Source organism: Dicentrarchus labrax, unplaced genomic scaffold (assembly GCF_905237075.1).
Source record: "Dicentrarchus labrax unplaced genomic scaffold, dlabrax2021, whole genome shotgun sequence".
In the NCBI taxonomy this organism is placed as follows: domain Eukaryota; kingdom Metazoa; phylum Chordata; class Actinopteri; family Moronidae; genus Dicentrarchus; species Dicentrarchus labrax.
The window spans coordinates 10,966,004-10,985,599 of record NW_026136722.1 but is presented as its reverse complement, the minus strand read 5'-3'; the positions used below and the strand labels follow the sequence as shown (position 1 = coordinate 10,985,599).

The following is a 19,596-nucleotide window of genomic DNA, read 5'->3' as shown; positions in this document are numbered from 1 at the left end:
AAAGATGAGCTAAGATAAGTACTCAGGAGGAGCACAGTTCTCACTCTCAACACAAACATTCATACACAGATAAATAACAAATACAATGTTCTTTTATTTGGAACACAACATTGCAAAAAAAAAAAAAAAAAACAACAACTCAAAAATATAAGTGGGAATAAGCCTAAGTGCAAAAGGAATTTGAACACAAACATAATGGCAGATTATCAAATTCCTGTACAGCAACATATTGGAATTTATTTGCCTATTGCTTGCTTCAGTGCTGAAATCCTGGGTACAAAAACAGTTCTGAACCAACATAAGGAAGGAAGGTGAATCACACATCAGCTTTCCGTTCTGCTTCAGTTCAGCTGTATCTGTTTATAGTTACCGCTTTCCCTTCTGTGAGTTAAACTACTTCAATACTGCCTTCCACATCATGGTGAGGAACTCCCATCTATAAGTGACGATTATTCTGGTGGTAATTGGTTCTTAATCCTCCTCTAAACAAACACTCATCAGAAGACCAAGGAGAGAGTTCACTTTTGACTTAGCTTCAGTTAAATAACGACTGTAAGGCAAAGATGTCTGTACATCCACGCTAGAATGTCCACAGGCATTCTTCCAAAATAAGGTCTTGTGCGGCGAGTCATCACCTTTTGGGGGCGGGGGTTGATTCTATAAGCAGTCCATAGAGTTATCTGGTTGTGACCCCAACGGCGGGGCCTTGCCTGGGAGACAGGATGGAGGGAGCATGGAGTTTGACGTGGGATCGACATTTTCAGAGTCTTCCATTCTCTCCGCACAGCCTTCCCAGTTTATATGGAATCTGGTAACACGTGGGTTTGATGCCAGAATATTTCTCTGGAGCTGAAAAAGAAAAAAGATCGACATATTAAGTGCAAGTAAAATGCAGTCATTAAGGAGTATATGCATATTGCTGTCATTACGTTGCAATGCATCCTACTTCATTTGGCATTTAGACTCAGATTCAAAAAAAATGTGAACCCTGTAGATCAGAATGGGACAAAGGTACCAAATGGTATTTATCCAACAATTTATAATCAAACAACTACATAATAACCTACATTATACTAGAACGTTGCAACTGCAATCACTGATTCCAATATTGTCTTTTACGCGTTACGTACACACACACAGTCGCTTTTTAAAAGTTTCATTCCAAATGTCAACCACCTTGAAAATGTGACAACCACAAACAAAATCCTTCGTCATTACAGCAAAACTCATTGCAGCTTATTAAGGAGGTTTCCATCTGAATCAAGAACATTGCTTACAGAATAGTAAGTTGTATGCTTAACTAGTTATATAACAAAGGGAATGTGATAGGATTATAAGTAATTGTTCCAAAGTGCAGGCTCAACAGAAATGAAAGCTTCCATTCTACAATGTATTAGTGCACCGTGCTACTTGATGACTACCTTTGTTCTTTGCCATTTGTTCTTAAAATTCTAGGGGTTGTGTAAAAACGCTCAGGTTGTGTAGCGTATTAGTGATTTTTGAAGAGTTTTGAAGGAATTTTGCCATAAAAAGTCAACCCACCACCACTATACAAACATTAAATATGATCCACTGTATTATTTCAAAACAGTGAAAAAAGTATTATGGGAAAAAAAAAAAAGTTATGTGATGCAGACTCGCTGCAAAGAGAGAGAGACAGAGACATCTCATGTGAATGAGCAAGAGAGAGAGAACGTGTGAATACAGACAGGAGTGTGGATGTGATAAAAACTCTTTGATCATGAAGCCTGATGTTACTCACTATTCTGTGGTGTATCAGTGAAATAAATGAACTGCTGTGCAGACTGGCGTCTCTGTTAACAGTGACAGACAGATCTGGATTATATACGCTCATCATGTCTGTGTGCCCAAAGTGTCAAAACAAGGTGGTGAGCTTTCGTTTTTTCATTTTTAGCACCAGCTAATGTGAAATTTCAGCTTTTTACTGCGCTTATGTAATATGGTTAAGTTAACATCTACAGACTAAAGCAGGCTGTCAGGAATATATATATAGTATAAACATAAATAGAAGACTCTTCCATTTTTAAAATTGCCGAGCAAATCTCCGAGGCCCATGTGCATCACTTACAAGCTGCTCGCACGCCCGGTGTAGCAAGTTCTGAGTCCCCGCACACATAACGGGTTCAATGTAACCTGTCCATTAGTCTCACCTGTGTGTAGTCTGGCTTGATCGGTGGATTTTCTCGAAGCTCTGGGTCTGTGTACTCATTGTTCACATAATAACCAATACGAATGAACTCCTGGCCACGATACGTGCAGGTGATCAGCACCACAGTTACACCAACAGCATCACTTTCAGGAATCAATCCAGTGTTTGGGGCATCAGCCTGTTAAAAGATAAGATAAAATAAGATTGACTTCATTGATCCCACACTGGGGAAATTCACTCACTACAGCAGCTCCAGATACAACACAACAGGGAAGAAAATACACATTTTATAAAAATAGAATAGAAAAATACAAGATATAATGAAAAGAGTATAAGAGTTGTATGTACAGCTGTTTTTATACAGAAAAGAAACAACACTAAGATGTGCAAAAATAGAATTTTTTTAATATAAACAGTCTACTTTTTACTGGGGATTACGGCACCAGGACAAAATCAGTCAGTGTCAAAGACAGGCTAGTAAAAATTCTGATTTTATCACAATTTATCGATTCCTCCAACTAGGAATGCATTGATTAACCGGGCAGTAATTGGTGTTGATATTTATTACAGATCACTATAAATACAGGTGAAGCAAATACATTTACGACACTCAAAATGTGTTTCCATTGAACATTTTATAATGTCCGACTGTTCCTACCCCACTTAGGTTTCTACGGCAGTTTAGGATCCCATGGTCCTGCTGACCAGGCTGTCGGAGGTGGTCTGTGTTAGCTTACTATGAGCAAACAGAATTGTGTTTTTGCTAAAATGAAACAGGAGTTTCATTCTTCTCACATTAGTTGTCAGTGCATTATAATCAGATGCTGAGTAACCACTGTAGTCCGACTGTCATTTCTGAGGCAGATTCCAATATCAAAAGTTTATTTTCTTATACCATAACAAACATTTATGACAAGGTTCCCAAAAATGTGTTTTTTAATAATTGAGACCAAGACATGTACTAGGTAGGACATTATATTGAGAAATAAATGTCACTATCCTCTGGTGGCCAAACTATAGAATGGTGACACTGTTTCAAAATATTTAAAACTTCAATTTCTTCATTTATCAGGTGACATATATGGCAATACATATATATCTTCATTGTTTTAACGTCAGTTGATATATTAGTTGGGCTCTACTTTCTTTACACACTGCGTCTCCTCCAGTTTTATGGCTCCAAAAAAATGCATGATGTGAAACAACTATGGGGCTGCATTATTGTCACATGATGAACAGGTAGTGAGAAAGGGAACTGCAGTACAGTCTCTTGGTTGTTTGAAAGACGTAGACATGGCTATTTATACAATAAGAAAGCTACACAGGGGAGAAGGAGAACTGTCCAAGGGGATGCAATTGGTGATTTTGAAAAGGTTTAACAGAATATAAATACTTGTGTTTCCACTATATACTATATCTCTAAAGCAACAAAAAACATTAGTTTGCCCCTACGAAACATACCTGAAACACAAACATATGTCTCCCAGCAGGTACTGGACCAACCAAGACAGAGTCGAGGACTTGGTCATACTCTTCACTCTCTGCTGAGCCAACGTAGATGATCTTCCATTCAAGGTCTATAAAAAAAAAAAAAAAAAAAAAAACAAAGAAGTTATGTTTCACTAACATACAAAGTTATGAAAGCAGTACTGAGACAACTAGTCCATTAACCAATTAGATGATTAACTATTATTGATTACACTGCAAAGCTTCTCAAATACGTTAAATTCAAGTATATGCATTACATGTGCAAAACTGCATAAACAATAACAACAATAATCCACTACTATGAATAATTAAGAACACAGCAGAGTTGTTGCTGTACTATTAACAATGTAAATATACAATGTACTAATGCTAAATACTTTTACATCACTAAATGAAGAGTAACAAAAGCTGGGACTAACCTGAAAGCTATGACATGAACACACTTTAGGCTCCGCTTGCTCTCGTTATCACCGACAATTTTAACAAGTCTTGTCCGCATTAGCGTGCAAGTTTCACGGACATGACCGAGAGACGTGTGCACCATTGGGGAACACATTTAGTCAAGCTGTGCAACATTACTTTCGCCTTCAGCTACCTTGTAACGTTACTATTAACAGAGAAGAAGTCAGCTAATGTAACGGTAGCTAACCTAGCATTAGCTGTTAGCAATCTCTGGTACATTACAGCTACTGAACTACGCTTTGGCCTCAAACACACACACACACACAATTATTACTTTTTTTCCCGCGATGGTACCTACCTTCGGGGAGGTCCTCCATACACTCAAACGTTATTTCAAACTGAAAAGGGTTTCCGAAAGGACTCGGGTTGTCTAGGACAGCCACATTCAACACCTGTACCTTCGCCATTGTTGCTGAAGAGCTACACACAAAAAAAAAAAAAAAAAAAAGACCCAGAAAAGAGGCTAACCAAAAACAAAACGTTCAAACCAGTTTCCCGGGGAATGCTTCAAAGCAACAGTACAACGACACAGGCAGTTAACAGCATTACCTGTCAAACACCTTTGATTTTAACCAAACGTAACCCTAAATTACACCTAAATGCACACTACTCACTTGTAGTAATGTGCAGTATAACTAGGTTTTGTTAAATTTGAGGATAGATGTGCCGCTCTCCCGCCGCTTTCAGTGTCCTACCCAGGCTTCACCGCGTCTACGGCAAGCGGCGTGTGCAAGACAGCGTATGCGCCTCCATCTAGGGAAAGGCACAGTGTCTTTACCGCCTCTTAGTGGCAAGGTGAGGGAGGCCTGAGCTAATAACAAACTATTTTAGCCATAAACAAATAATTCCTGTCCTGACTGCCCAAAGCACTTTAAAAGTTGAAAGTATTTTTGCAACCTGACATAAACCTTTGATCTATCAACTCTCAGGTCAATCTATAGGCCTATGTTGCAGGTATTTTTGCTATTGTTGTAATAACCACAGTTCCACATAGTTACCTTGGGCTGGGAGGTGCAATAAAAATTTTTTAAAAAACCGTTGTGGCGTCCCACCCCAGGAAGACAGGTATATTTCACAATATAGCCTAAAGCAATAATACAACACTGCGCAATACATTAAAAATAGTTTGAAACTTCTCTACTGCACAAAAATTGGTATGTGTGAGCTTCACAAATATTTATTGCAAGACTATTGACTTGACTGTCATTGCACATGTGACATTTCCACTCCCTGTGTAAACCATATTCCTGCAGTCATGGGACGACTGCTCAAAACAGGCTTTCTCTCGTAAAATGTCCATACTGCTTAGCAACCTATAGAGGACAACTCTGTACACCAGGGAGAAGAATGACAATCACACAGCTAAAGATGTATAGATTAGTTGAATGTGATCTTCATTGGCCTCCATTGGTCTTCCAATCTACACAAATATGCCATCTTTTGATTCAGCAGTGACTGAGACATACAAATACATTTATAAATAGAAAAACACAGCAACATATATAACTAGTTCATAGGTTTTCTTCATTAAATACAGCAAAATTCATGCTAGTGGGCTTTCTATTTTTTAATTTAATGAACTATTATTACATTTAATTACCTATTACCAATGAAATACCCTTCAATTTAGTAATTCAGTGGGCCATATTTTCAGCTCCTAGTAATACCATCATTGCCCACCTCATTTCTTATGCATTAATATAGAGTTAGTTAACTAGTCCCTGACTCATAATCTGACTACTCTCACAAGAATACTGTAAATACCACAGCAAAATATAATTCCTGAATATTATATTAGCATACTGAACATACATACAGTACTGTAAGACAGTCAAAACACAAATAAACAAACACAGAGACGCACACACAAATGGTTTGGTCTTAAGCATCTCCACAGACTGACTCACTGCTGTATTATAGGAGTAATTTTCCACCGCAGCACTCTGCTTTTCAGAAAACGCCTGACTGCTCTCACACACTGTCCAAATGATCTGACCACCCCAGATTAAGCCTGAAGCAGCCTACATTTTCTTTGCCCCTCTGAGTCTGAGAAGGGGAGATTAGGTGAGGATTAGAGCCCACTGGACCAGCTGGAACCGCCGAATTCATCCTTAAAATATCTCAGGAATGTTGATATCCTTTCACATGTTGAGTAACATGAAACCTGGCGGAGGCGCTATTTCATGCCTCCACCACCATCAGCCCAGGTTGCTAGGTAAGAGCTGGGCACCGAGTACAGTCAAAACATTGTACTCCTGCAGGTTGGAGCAAATAGGAGTAAATTGGCACCATGGATTATTCAAACAAAGTTCACTTGAAATGGAGTATCAGGCGGAAATGAGGCATAATGTGACACACAGGTGAGTTATTTTTAGATGATATATAGAGTCTATTTTTTTCAGTGGCAACAGGAGGAATCGGCTCCGCTCTGCTTCAGTAAACTGCGTTTTTCGTCGAGTTTGCACAAAGGAGTGTCTGTGCGCTCTGCTGCAGGTGGATAACTGCGCTCAGGTAATGTAACACGAAACTGAACCATGTGACCAATGGCGATGTGAAAAAAAAAAAAAAACTACTTTACATGAAAGACCAACTGGTAGTGCAGTCGAGGATGTAGTCCGGTGACCTACAGGGGTCCTTTCAAGTATTTCAGTGGCACGGTGAACCTATTTTTTTTTTTTTTTTTTTGGGGCTGTCTTAAGATGTTACCTGTTATTTTTCACTGGACTAAACCATTTGTTGCGGTTTCATTTTTGACAAGGTGAGGCGGAAGCAACATGGTTCGTGCGTAAAGAATCAACCTGCTCCATGTTTCCCGTTTTGCTTCAAACACCTGAAAACGGCCTAAGGGTATGTGTCCAACATTAACTTTAAAACATGTTATCTTCTTCCCTCTTAGAAGATAATAATATTGTTGCAAACGAGAAGGGGGTTGAACTTTAATGCTGTATTTAGTTTTTAGTACATATGCTGTTATTAGCTTATTATATTCCTCTGGTCTGGGCAGGTTTTAATGGTGATTCAACATCAGGCTGAATATGTGACTCAGTGGTTGTATGGTGTTAGTCTCCTGACTCAACCTCAGGTCCAGTGAGTCTATATGAGGGTCAAAGTGAACTCAAAGTGTAAAAGAACAACAACATTGGTCTTACATTACTGACAATAATGTGTCTTGCAGCTGTTCAAGGGAGGTGATAAATCCACACAGTGAATGCTGGACGTAACGAAATGGACCCAAGCTGATGCCCCAAAGTCCCATTCTGCCCTCAGTTGGCCCTGCTGGTCACAGGTAGCGATGGCAGCGTGTCAGGAGGTGCCGGCCATACCTGGAGTTGTGGTTGGTGGTGTTTTACTGCTGGTACTAAGCAGTAATCCGGTGTGGGGTGAGTCAGTAAACCATCCCTTCATCGTCCACACTCCCACTCAAATAAGACAGACATCCTTCTGACCACACCTACACACACACACACACACACACACACACACACACACATAGATAGATAACCGCTGTTAAATCCTGCAGTGATAAACAAATAAAAAAACATAAGGGATCATTCCAGAGTCTGAAACATGCATGGGCTTGTCAGGATGTTGTAAGAGCGTTGGACTAAGAAATTAATTAAGAAACACTCTTGCCTTAAGAGAGGAGAAGGTGTATTTATATCCGGTTTTAGCTTATCAGTAATTAAACAACATAATACGATTCAAAACACAAAACATTCAGCTTTTTTTTTTTTGGAATAGCTGCCCCTCATGTAACCCCTGCTTTATCAAGTTGTACTTGTGTCCTTGTAAAGTTTACTATTTACCCAAGTGAATGATTGACTCAGAAAATGATAAGGCAGGGTATATATTTCCATAGCAAAACCTTCTTATTGTGTTACAAGTGATTCTCTGCGCCTTTGTAATGCTTAACACAAAGAAAGAAACAATCGATGTGAGTTTTTATACTCATTTCAAACAAGCGCCTTGTTCGACTCAGCTGACTGTACACTCTGCATTCCTGAGCTTCTCCTCCTCCTCATTCGCTCTCAAGTCGAAAAAGTTAATATGTAGTTTTGTGATGTCCCTGAGGAATCACTTGGCTGGTCATGGATAACATGACTGGATATCTGGTATGCTGCGTTTTGTGTCTGTTGCCCTGAAAAGTGTGCATGAAGCTGAAAGCTACTTCTGCTGGACTGTCGGTTCCTCTTTTTTCTACTTGTCTAAAATAATGGCACCACTGCATTAAAAAAAGGGAGTTTAACTTGAATGTGAATAAACTGCACAGTTTTAATGCTCATTGTAGTTTTAGAGCGGCCTCCCGTCACTCACTTAACCGGTAACTTGTCAGTTTGTACAAGTCAATCAAGTCAGTTAGACAGTTTGTGTGTTTTTGTCTTTTCTTTAATCTTTTGGAGAGTGCAGAGTGACGGTCACAACGCAAGCAGTAAAGTGCAAACATATTTTGTACTTGTACTTACCCAACAACATTCTAAAGATCCCTCTGCATTTTTCGGTGACTTTGTTAACATTTAAACTTAAAGGAAAGGTTTGATATTTTTGTAAATATTCACTTTCTTGCCAAGAGCTAGATGGGAAGATTGATACAAGCGTGTTAGCTTTGCTTAGCAATGACACTGGAAACAAGAGCAAGCAGCTATCTTGGCGATGTCTGAAGGTAAAAAAAAACTTCTGGGACCTTATATCTCATTTGTTCATTGGTAACCTGTTCAGGGTGTGCCCCACCCCTCGCCCAATGTCAGCAGTGGTTATTAAACTGGGGTCCGGGAACTAACATGGGTCCTTGAGTGGATTGGGTCTCTGCAAAATGTATAATTATTCCTTTAAATGTAACCAGATTACCCTGAGAAACATGTATCCAAGGCATAAATTGGATACATGTGCTAGCAAGAACCCAAGTTTACATGCATTCATCAATTAAACAACTAGTTAAGGAAATCCTAGATTATTGGTTAATTAAACTTTCTTTAGCTACTGGAGAGCCCAAATAGGTTAACTGCAGTTAGGAGATAGTATACACATGCAAGTGGTTAGAACAAGCCTGCATTTGCATTGTTTCAATGGTGTTCCTGACGGTTTTGCTCTTTTCACAGGGAATTATACTGCTGTTGAAAGTGAAACCGGTTCTAATACTACTGGTGTGAGTAAAACATCTTTATTATGACCATTAAATGACAACCAAAAGTATCCAGTGTCACCTGCTTCATCACTGTCCTGTAATTGTTTCCATTTATAGGGACCCAACATTGCAGCTATTGTAGCCCCTACGGTCATCTTGGGTGTTCTGGCCATAGTCTTGGCTGTTCTCGCCTGGCTCCTCCTCGTGGTGAAAAAGAAGAGACAGACTGAAGGGACGTATAGACCCAGTGCTGAGGAGCAGTCCGGTGCAAGCAGTGTGACGGCACCAGATGCACTAAAGTTACCAAAGGAGGAAAGACTCATTTGAGATTTTGTGCTGTATGTTTTGGACAAACTCCTGTAACGACACAGGCTGCAAACGTTTGCATGACAGCGTTCCTGTGTGACAAAGCTCTCTGCCTTGAGCTGATCAATGAAAGAAAATCTCCCTGTGTTTCTCAACAAGCTCTGGGTGGTTCCTGCATGACACTTTGAAGAAAAGCACCTGGATGTTTGGATCTAGTGGATTTCAAGGACAATTTCAACATTTCAAGGAGGTTTTGAACATTTCTTCTGCACAAATGAAACAGTATTTTATCACCACTAATAATTTTAGTTTAGAGATGTTTTTTTTGTTTTGCTTTAGTTGCCTTAATATGCCATTTACCATGTAGCTGTAGTTGATTTGATCCAGTCTATTATGAACTAATGTTACCAGCAAAATCAATACAGATCTTTTACCTCAAACTTTTACCTCTGAGAGCTCTGATGAGTCCATTGCATTTAAAATTGAGATAGTGAGTCATTTTAGCCCAATAATGAGTGTTATTAAGACAGCTAAAAATAAGGTTATACTGACGAATTATACTGACCAAAAGCAAGCGATTGTTTACAATTATTCATTAAGTAATCAAACCAATTTAAAATCACATTATTTCCAATTGTCCATAATTTCATCAGATCAACAATGCAGTGCATAATGCATCATAATCAAGCAGATATGTTTTACAATGTCACATGCTTATGCTGTTGTCAAATAAATAACAAATTGTTTGTAAAATAATAGTTGAGTAATTAAAGTTTACTAAGCATTGAGACTGTTTAATAGCATCTCTGAGGATATTAATTCTAATGTATGATTATACTGACCGTATACAATCCCAGTTTAAATAAAATTCAAAAAATATCCAAATCATTGGTAAACATTGGGGACATTTAAAACAAGTCCATATTTGTGTATCTGAGTCTTACTGTAGGGTGATAAAACAGCTAGGCAGGGCTTGTTAGTCAGAGAGAGTGAAAAGTTCAGTTTCTGCCACAACAGTCAGACTCTACCGAAGAAAGTCACTGAAACACTGAAGCCATTGTTAGTCTCTCTGTTATCTTGCAATGAAAAAATTTAAATAGAGACTTATGTTTTATGTACAGGTATTTATATTATTCAAATTCAGTCAGTGGTGGATGTTAAATATAATATTGTAAGTAAGTCTGAACTTGTAAGCAACTTGTTGGTAAAGTATGGGAAGGTCCCCACACTCAGGCTCCACCCTAATCAGCGGATTTTAAGGAACCAAGGAAGGAGAATAAAGAAAATGCATATATATGTGTAATTAAAGTAGTTTTTTCCTGCCATCCACACACTCACACACTCTTAGTACTAGATTGCCAGTTATTGACTCACAGTACTGGAGAATCATATCTACAGTTCAGCTGATTATTAGCACAGAAGAGGTAGAGCTTATATAAACAACCCAGACTGTGGTTTCACAAGAATTGTGTGTTAAAATGTCTAAGAATAATTTATTCCTTTCTTATCCACATGAACTGGGTTAGTCTGTTTCCTGACTTGTGTCTTTCCACTGGTACAATTTTGAATTAATTTAATCATGACATCTATTGCTTTTATGGTAAATACTCCTCAATGTTGAGTCCTAATTTATGAGTCAGTGTGAAGTTTTATTTTATATTGATGGACATGCTGGTCTTAGATTGAAAAGACCATTGTGCTATTCAGTGCAAGAGTAGTAGTACCTGTGGCTACTCCCTGCAAACATGTCATACATTTTTCTGGGTTTCACCTTCATTCGTCATCTTTTCACTTTTTAGATTAATTGTTCTATAAGTAAGAGATTTACAGTCTACGAACTGTTCAGTATTTAAATATAAGAGGAAAGCAAAAACATGTTTGAACTTCAGGTTGAGAACTACTTCCCTTGTCAGCAAGTTGCAAAACTTCAAGACACAGTAGTAGTGCAGTAAGATCAATCAATAAAAACTCAGAGTCAGTAAAAATGGCCTTTTAATCAGATTTTAATCATCCTCTAATTTCAAGGCTTCACAGTTAAAATCGCTTGCTTTTGAATTCCGCAAGTCAATGACAGGATAAATGTAAGGATGGCAATATTTCAGTGCGTTCACAAAATACAAAAACATTTGAACCAAAAACATCACTAGTATCAGTTAACATCAATGTCTTACACTAGAGCAGCAGATATCTAGATGGTAACCATTTTTCAGTGTGGTGGACCATTCATTTAATGATGGAGAGGGATGAAAGTAAGCGGGGTGGAGTTGGGGGATGGGTGAGCAAAAATAAGATTTGACAGCTGGGTAGGCTGAGGTTTTAGGCGACTTCCTCCTCTCCCTCTTCCTCAAATTCACCCTCCTCAGCGGTGGCATCCTGGTATTGCTGGTACTCGGACACCAGGTCGTTCATGTTGCTTTCGGCCTCTGTGAACTCCATCTCATCCATGCCCTCACCGGTGTACCAGTGGAGGAAGGCCTTACGGCGGAACATGGCGGTGAACTGCTCGGAGATGCGCTTGAACAGCTCCTGGATGGCCGTGCTGTTGCCGATAAAAGTGGCAGCCATTTTGAGGCCACGGGGTGGGATGTCACAGACGGCGGTCTTCACATTGTTCGGGATCCATTCAACAAAGTAGCTGCTGTTTTTGTTCTGCACATTCAACATCTGCTCATCCACCTCCTTCATGGACATGCGGCCCCTGAACACCGCGGCCACGGTGAGGTAGCGGCCGTGACGTGGGTCGCAGGCAGCCATCATGTTCTTGGCGTCGAACATCTGCTGGGTGAGCTCGGGCACAGACAGGGCGCGATACTGCTGGCTGCCCCTGCTGGTGAGGGGGGCGAAGCCTGGCATGAAGAAGTGCAGACGGGGGAAGGGCACCATGTTGACAGCTAGTTTACGGAGGTCGGCGTTCAGCTGGCCGGGGAAACGCAGACAGGTGGTCACCCCGCTCATGGTGGCAGACACCAAATGGTTGAGATCTCCATAGGTGGGGGTGGTGAGTTTAAGTGTGCGGAAGCAGATGTCATAGAGAGCTTCATTGTCAATACAATAGGTCTCATCCGTGTTCTCTACCAGCTGGTGGACAGAGAGAGTGGCGTTGTAGGGCTCTACCACAGTGTCAGACACCTTGGGAGAAGGCACCACGCTGAAGGTGTTCATAATGCGGTCGGGGTACTCCTCGCGGATCTTGCTGATGAGCAGCGTGCCCATGCCAGAGCCAGTACCGCCACCCAGGGAGTGAGTGAGCTGGAAGCCCTGGAGGCAGTCGCAGCTCTCAGCCTCTTTCCTCACTACATCCAGGACAGAGTCCACCAGCTCGGCTCCCTCAGTGTAGTGGCCCTTGGCCCAGTTGTTCCCGGCTCCACTCTGACCTGTAGTCAAGAATATCACAGTTCACTGAAACACAGGTGAGCTATTCTTATGGGGGACCACAGAAGAAAATCAACACACTTAATTCTGACATGATTACATGTAAGTGCGTCCAACTAAATTCACATATCTTACCAAAGACAAAGTTGTCAGGTCTGAAGATCTGTCCAAAGGGACCAGATCTGACTGAATCCATTGTACCAGGCTCCAGATCCACCAGGATGGCTCTGGGCACATACTTTCCACCTGAAATCATGTAAAATGGATCAACAATGTCATTCCTTGAGAAATCTTTACAAGCCTGTAGAGCATGATGCAGTTAATGTAAAACACTTGGATGCAAATCTTTTTGCGTTGTAGGAGAGCTGGGTAGGTGAGGGAGGACAACAGATGGCTCAGTTTCCTCTGTTGTGTATTATAGCTGAATCTGTAGTTTTACCTGTGGCCTCATTGTAATAGACGCTGATCCTGTCTAGCTGCAGATCGCTGTCTCCATGGTAGGTACCGGTGGGATCAATGCCATGCTCATCGCTGATCACCTCCCAGAACTGAGAAAGGTGGAAGGAGAGGAAGGAGAGACAGATGTTAATTAATTTAACCCACAGTAATACACACACACACACACACACACACACACACACACACACACACAATAATGTAATATGCTGAAAATAGACAACAATCCCCAGATTCTCAACACCCTGAAATAGCATACTGCTGTTTTTAAACATGCAAAGCTGCAAGATTAATTCTCTAGCTGGATGCCGGTTAAAAGTGCAGTCTATTAGTCTGACATGCAATCTGTCTCACGAGTAATCAAGCAGATGGCAATAATCTGTTAAGTAACAGTGTGTCTTCAATGCTGTAAGGACGCACTATTCTATCAAGGGTCAAAAAGCCTGAAAATACTAAAGATACAATGTTAAAATAATAAAACATTTATTTTGAGAAAAATACCTTTTTTTAACAGCAACCGGCTTTAACGGAGTCATAAGTAAAAATAGGTCATAAATGTGGAGGGGGAGGGGAAACTGCTGCTACAGTGGCTATAAGACTGTATTATTACTGCCATCAATCCTTCATATAGGCCTACCTTTTTGCAACACTCCATAAAAAGGCAGAAAAGCCCAAAAACTTTATTTTGCACGCATTTCTTAAGCTGTTTTTGAACTGTTGTTGCACAAATCAACGCAAAGAAAACGTACATTAGCCGAAAATAAGTCCTGCAGAGAATTTAAATGAGCAAATAGTCTGTGGTTCATTTTTATTCACTGCACGAAGCTTCAATCAAGACATCGCATTGGGTTTATTCTAGAGAATTCTTGGAGGATGGATTAGACGCCCCCCCCCCACACACACACACACACTTTTCGGCGTCACCTATCCCTGCGCGAAAGCCTGCAAAAAAAGTCTCATCAGAATTAGAAACCGAGCAGAGAACATGAAAATGTCGAGGAATACCTTGGCTCCGATCTGGTTTCCGCACTGACCGGCCTGCAAATGCACAATTTCGCGCATTTTCGCTGGGGTACGAGGACAGTCGAGTAGGAGAGCAGCAGAGATTTAACAGGATGATGGTTCCTGCGGGCGAGTGTCCGGGATTTGTTGCGCCGCCTCTAAGACCGTCTACTGGGCTGAATCGGTGGTGCAACTTTACGTCATCGCCATGGCAACCAAAGACCGGAGGAGAGAGGGAGGAACCAAGAGCCGTGGAAATGGCGGATAGGACGCGAGGAGCTGCATCAGCCATCAATACGGCTCTCATTATTCTCGAGGACTGAGCGCGCCCACACACCCTCAACTCCACCTACACACAGGCACGCACACACACACACACACACACACACACACACACAATACACACACACACACACACACACACACACACACACACACACCAAGCAGACATAAATGATTGAGGCCTAATTTTAGCTACACACTTTAGCATCAAGGACAGTTTCAACAGTAACAACTTTAAAGGACAAGGACATTGACTTAAAATGTATCAACTGGAGTGTTTGAAGTCGACTTTGTAATTCTGACAAGTATCAACTTGATACTATCCCAAAGTATTAAGGACTTATTCTGGAGGTCTGCAAGTTCAAACAGGACAAAATGATTGAGTAATACCTAGGCTGTGCAGACATATGGGGTCAAGATGTGAAAGACATGCTTTACTGCCTTTAAAATGCTTTAAATTATATGCAGCCCATTTATTTTTCATAATCTGAAAAGGATACAGAGAAAAACACAATATACATATGGTTACACAAGAGAAAACCAAACAACAGAAAACAAGTTAGAGTGATGGGCAGATACACATCAGTCATAAATGTAATTTCATAAATAACTGTAATAATAAATAACTCAAGTCCATCATCTTATAACAGATGGGCTGTATTTGTTATTAATAACAACTATATTAAATAGGTTTACAGTTGTTCAAGTCTGTCTCTGTCTACAGTTGTTCAAGTCTGACAGGTTTTTCTTACTGTAATCATTCTTCTTGTTCATACTGGCCATTAAAAGATCCCTTCCTAATGTGCTTCCAGTGCAAATGATGGGACACAAAATCCACAGTCCTTGTTCTGTGCAAAAATATGTTCCAGAATTTAACTGAAGGTGATATTTTAAAGTTAAACTCCTTTTATTATGAGCAATCACAACAATCTGTTAAACAAAGCCAATATGTGGATCCTGAAATATTCCTTAGGCCTAAAAAGCAGACACTTTACTGCACATGGTTGGCTTTTTACATTCAGAATCAAGGAGACTTCTAAAATAAGATTATTCTGAAAACCTGTCACTTGGAATAACAACCTACCCACATGTGTAAATGTGTTGCTTCTTCAGACTTACCAAAATAGGTTTTCATATTAGATGTTCTCTGTGTTGTTTAATCTATTTTCAGCTGCCACCTAGTTCACATTCTGCCTTTCAAACAAGAAAAAAAACATGTTTTCTAATATGTGGGGAAATATTGACCTGCAGCATAAATGTGTGTTATTATGTAAATTATTAAGACAAACACCAATTCTGTAAAACACATACATATTGTCATATACAGTAAATTAACACAAGTTTTATTTGATCACGTGTTGGTTAGTTAATATCTATCTAGTTAGTATAATCTTTCTGACTGTTCGGAGCTGGTTTAGCCACTTTGGGTCAAAACCTACTGGTTAAAAGATAGAAAACACACTGTGAACACAACAAGTCACCAAATTCACTGATGTATGAAATAAGTTGCAGTATAGTGTTTTAACCTGTACACCCCCCAGTTAAGTGGACAATAGCCAAGTGACTTACACCATGAATTAATTAGCAGGTTAAAAAGTTTGCGTGTGTTCAGCTGGATGTCAACACTGAAACAATCACATCCACATCCTGAATGATGACATTCCAAACATGCAGCAAGTTACCAACCAGCTTAAGCTATGAGACGGCTGGCCAATGGGGCTTTATTTCCTGTTTCCCAGCACTGCTACGTACAGGGTTTTTTCACACTGCTGCATGATTTAAGTTACTCCCACAGTCGTGCACAGGAAAAACAAGAACATTTGCTGCTTCATGTCAAGAACAATACAGAGGCAGTTAGTGTGCTCTGAAGTGAGTTTAACTAGGCACGTTAAATTATGTTGTTTAGTTGCCGGTGGAATCATTAAGGACTTCAACCTGAGGACAGCTGTTTTGAACTCTGGATTTACAATATTGTACATGACACACTGCTTGTCATGTCTCTCCCAGAGGAGGATCTTACATGCCCAATATGCTGTGACATCTTTACAGACCCTGTCTTGCTGTCATGTAGCCACAGCTTCTGTAGGAGCTGCCTGAAGCGCTGCTGGGACACAGGGCTACGTGAATGTCCAGTATGCAGGAAAAGAGCCTCCAAGTCCAGCGCTCCCTCCAATTTGGCTCTGAAAAATGTCTGTGAAGCTGTTTTGCAGGTCAGGAGACAGAGTTCACTGCTGGAGGAAGAGAACATCAACTGTAATCTGCACGGGGAGAAGTTCAAACTCTTCTGTCTGGTTGACAAGCAGCCCATCTGTGTGGTGTGTCAGTCTTCCAAACTGCACAAGACTCACGACTGCTCGCCTATCGAAGAGGCATTGCTGGACTGCAAGGTAAGGGGAAATAAACATGTTTCCCAACTACACTGTTACAGCAACCTGCTAAACTGACTCTGCTATTTTTGTTAGCCGTAGGTACTTAAGGCAACACCTAAAGGTAGAATGCTGTCCTACTAGTCTGCCCTGACTGTAACCCACACTGTTACATTTCAGTGATGAATCCAGGCCTAAAATATTCAGTGTCAATGTCCTTCTATTAAGCTATCTGATCTCTGCTGACTCAGGTCTGCTTTATTTTCAGGATGAACTTTGTTTATCCCTCAAGAGCTTGCAAGATAAACTGGACACACTCAAAAGAATTAACATAATGTCTGTGGACATGGTCAAATACATCAAGGTAACCTGATGAGAGGACAGATATTTGGTTTTTGAATAAAAGTATCTGGTAAAATCAAGCCACAATTTGCAATAATTTCCCTCAGAGTCAGGCGCTGGACACACAGAGATTGATCAAGAGCCAGTTCGAGCAGCTCCATCAAATCCTCTACCGAGAAGAGTCAGCCGTAATTGCAAGTGTGAAAAAAGAAGAAGAAGAGAAGCTCGCGGGAATGAAGGATAAGATTAAAGAACTTTCCGCAGAAGTACTGTCCCTCACAGAGACCATATCTGTCATACAGGAGCAGCTCAAAGAAGATGATATGGTCTTGCTGAAGGTCTGTACAGTTCAGTATACATCAACTTTCTAATCTTTTCACAAAAACTTCCCACCTTGACAGTGAATTATTTTATTTTCCAGAATTTTAAAGCTACTCAGGACAGGTAGGTCAACAAAGTTATGGATTTACACTCTTTCTTGCTTTCACGCGTTGACATATTCTGAAGATGTCTCTTATCACAGAGGAAAAAGCATCACGCTTGGTTCAGACAACATGTCTGGGCTACTGATTGATGTGACCAAGCATCTCAGCAACCTCAAGTATAGAGTCTGGGAGAAAATGCTGGACCACATTGACTATAGTGAGTACACATTTTTGTTATTTTCTTCGGGTTCAGAGGCTGAAAGATTAGAATTGTACAACCCAAACCCTGTTTAACATCACAACTAATTTCCTGTCTTTTAGCTCCAGTGACTTTGGACCCAAACACAGCACACCCCTGCCTCATCCTGTCTGACGACCTCACTTCCCTCCACTATTCAAAGAAGCCTAGCTGTTGCCCTGACAACCCAGAGCGCTTCCACATAAGCGCTGAAGTGGTAGGGATGACCGCGCTGGGCTCAGGAAGTCACCACTGGGTCGTGGAAACAGGAAGTAATCAGGACTGGCTCCTAGGTGTGGCCTATTTGTCTGTAAGTAGGGACGCTGAGATCTCTGCTCGGCCAGAGAATGGCTTCTGGACTTTGTGTTTCCGGGAAGGAGAGTTCAGGGCAATGACCTCGCCACCCACCTCACTGACAGTTACAAAAACGCCCAAACAAGTCAAAGTGCAACTGGATTACAACAAAGGGATGGTGTCTTTTTTTGACCCTGCTGATGACACACTCATTTATGCATTTACACACACATTCACGGAAACTTTACTTCCATATTTTTATACACAGAGCAGTCATCCGTTGAGAATAATGCCGGAGAAGGTGCTTATCACAATGTTGCGTCAATAAGTGGATAAAAGTTGGTGTTTGTAGATTAGCCTGTAATCTGTAATTGTAATTTCTCCCTCAGAGGTCAAGTATTCTCTATCCAAGTCATTTTGCAGCTTCAAAAACATGTTACATTGGTTTTTGTTACCTCTTTGCTTAGAGTTAAATAAGATTTATACCACTCACGTCTGTATGATAAATATGAAGCTATCAGGAGGAGCCAGTTAGTTTAGCTTAGTGTAGCATAAAGAATGAAAACAAGGAAAACAGCTAGCCTGGCTGTTGTTTGTTTAAATTATACAAAAGCAAAAGGGTAAAACCTTGAGACAGAGTCAGGCTGCTAAGCTAACTGGCTGCTGGCTCCTACCACATACGCTACATATCAGACAAACATGAGAGTGGAATCAATCTTCTTATCAAGGTTATGAGGATATATGGTGTTTTATGCTATGTGGTTTACTGTAGCCTATTGTAGAGCTATTCCTTTAACAGCAATGTTCAGATAGTCACATCCCTGAATAAACCATTAATGGTTACTACTGTATACGATAACTATTCTGTGTAGTGTAAGTGGCAAGTGGGGCTCATCCAATCATTTTTTTCTGTCATACTTCCTTAAGTGTTTCATTATGAAATGTTCTTACTTTTAAAACAAGCTGTTGAGTTAAGTTTGCATACAAATCAGGGATAATTCCTAAATTGCTCATATAAGTGGCTAAATATACGTTACTCTTTGTGGTGGATGAGGAGAGAGCTCAGTTGTATTTAATGAAAATGTTTGAATAAATATAAAGACGTTTATGGTTTGTCCATGGGTTTTGGTGAGTGCAGCAAGCTCTGTCTTCATTTTTTATTCTTTTGAATTGTCTGTGACTTCATCAGAATGAATGATACTGCTGTGCAGGTTTTTTTTTATGATTCTTCTATTGATGATAATCATATTATGTTGACACATGCATGCACA

The 19,596-nt window shown here is 40.3% G+C and overlaps 4 protein-coding genes across 5 annotated transcripts; 2 read left to right on the top strand and 2 right to left on the bottom strand.

Annotated features, from left to right (window-relative positions):
* Nucleotides 1-74: 74 nt before the first annotated feature.
* asf1ba (anti-silencing function 1Ba histone chaperone) lies at nucleotides 75-4,847 on the bottom strand. The gene is made up of 4 exons (XM_051386800.1): nucleotides 4,419-4,847; nucleotides 3,632-3,747; nucleotides 2,172-2,348; nucleotides 75-849 (listed from the first exon to the last, which is right to left on the bottom strand). The coding sequence occupies exons 1-4, from the start codon at nucleotides 4,525-4,527 to the stop codon at nucleotides 658-660; spliced, it is 594 nt and encodes a 197-aa protein (XP_051242760.1). The 5' UTR covers nucleotides 4,528-4,847; the 3' UTR covers nucleotides 75-657.
* Nucleotides 4,848-6,318: 1,471 nt separating this feature from the next.
* crb3a (crumbs homolog 3a) lies at nucleotides 6,319-10,336 on the top strand. 2 transcript variants are annotated; one of them, XR_007881830.1, is made up of 5 exons: nucleotides 6,319-6,480; nucleotides 6,879-6,967; nucleotides 7,296-7,500; nucleotides 9,217-9,263; nucleotides 9,360-9,462. XR_007881830.1 is itself a non-coding variant. In XM_051386801.1 (4 exons), exons 2-4 carry the CDS (start codon nucleotides 7,329-7,331, stop codon nucleotides 9,567-9,569), a joined length of 429 nt encoding a protein of 142 aa, XP_051242761.1. In that variant the 5' UTR covers nucleotides 6,667-6,967; nucleotides 7,296-7,328; the 3' UTR covers nucleotides 9,570-10,336. The 2 variants fall into 2 exon arrangements, 1 of the variants encoding a protein (XP_051242761.1); XM_051386801.1 differs by lacking the exon at nucleotides 6,319-6,480 and having other exon boundaries at nucleotides 6,667-6,967; nucleotides 9,360-10,336.
* A 1,197-nt stretch (nucleotides 10,337-11,533) lies between these two features.
* Nucleotides 11,534-14,611, bottom strand: tubb4bl (tubulin, beta 4B class IVb-like). Its single transcript, XM_051386787.1, has 4 exons — nucleotides 14,382-14,611; nucleotides 13,360-13,468; nucleotides 13,056-13,166; nucleotides 11,534-12,922 (listed from the first exon to the last, which is right to left on the bottom strand). The coding sequence occupies exons 1-4, from the start codon at nucleotides 14,436-14,438 to the stop codon at nucleotides 11,865-11,867; spliced, it is 1,335 nt and encodes a 444-aa protein (XP_051242747.1). The 5' UTR covers nucleotides 14,439-14,611; the 3' UTR covers nucleotides 11,534-11,864.
* Nucleotides 14,612-14,791: 180 nt separating this feature from the next.
* LOC127355718 (nuclear factor 7, brain) lies at nucleotides 14,792-19,433 on the top strand. Its single transcript, XM_051386786.1, has 6 exons — nucleotides 14,792-17,047; nucleotides 17,295-17,390; nucleotides 17,476-17,706; nucleotides 17,790-17,812; nucleotides 17,892-18,010; nucleotides 18,115-19,433. Exons 1-6 carry the CDS (start codon nucleotides 16,655-16,657, stop codon nucleotides 18,651-18,653), a joined length of 1,401 nt encoding a protein of 466 aa, XP_051242746.1. The 5' UTR covers nucleotides 14,792-16,654; the 3' UTR covers nucleotides 18,654-19,433.
* The last annotated feature ends 163 nt before the right edge of the window (nucleotides 19,434-19,596 follow it).

Excerpts from the sequence above, each read along its gene's own strand:
- tubb4bl (XM_051386787.1), bottom strand. The coding sequence starts at position 14,438 with ATGCGCGAAATTGTGCATTTGCAGGCCGGTCAGTGCGGAAACCAGATC. Across the intron at positions 13,167-13,359 it reads CTATTACAATGAGGCCACAG|GTGGAAAGTATGTGCCCAGA; the intron begins GTAAAACTACAG and ends ACATGATTTCAG. Across the intron at positions 12,923-13,055 it reads ACCTGACAACTTTGTCTTTG|GTCAGAGTGGAGCCGGGAAC; the intron begins GTAAGATATGTG and ends TCTTGACTACAG.
- crb3a (XM_051386801.1), top strand. The coding sequence starts at position 7,329 with ATGCTGGACGTAACGAAATGGACCCAAGCTGATGCCCCAAAGTCCCAT. Across the intron at positions 7,501-9,216 it reads AAGCAGTAATCCGGTGTGGG|GGAATTATACTGCTGTTGAA; the intron begins GTGAGTCAGTAA and ends CTCTTTTCACAG. Across the intron at positions 9,264-9,359 it reads CCGGTTCTAATACTACTGGT|GGACCCAACATTGCAGCTAT; the intron begins GTGAGTAAAACA and ends TTCCATTTATAG.
- LOC127355718 (XM_051386786.1), top strand. The coding sequence starts at position 16,655 with ATGTCTCTCCCAGAGGAGGATCTTACATGCCCAATATGCTGTGACATC. Across the intron at positions 17,048-17,294 it reads AGGCATTGCTGGACTGCAAG|GATGAACTTTGTTTATCCCT; the intron begins GTAAGGGGAAAT and ends CTTTATTTTCAG. Across the intron at positions 17,707-17,789 it reads ATGATATGGTCTTGCTGAAG|AATTTTAAAGCTACTCAGGA; the intron begins GTCTGTACAGTT and ends TTTATTTTCCAG.
- asf1ba (XM_051386800.1), bottom strand. The coding sequence starts at position 4,527 with ATGGCGAAGGTACAGGTGTTGAATGTGGCTGTCCTAGACAACCCGAGT. Across the intron at positions 3,748-4,418 it reads TATGGAGGACCTCCCCGAAG|ACCTTGAATGGAAGATCATC; the intron begins GTAGGTACCATC and ends TTTTTTTTATAG. Across the intron at positions 2,349-3,631 it reads GACATATGTTTGTGTTTCAG|GCTGATGCCCCAAACACTGG; the intron begins GTATGTTTCGTA and ends ATCTTTTAACAG.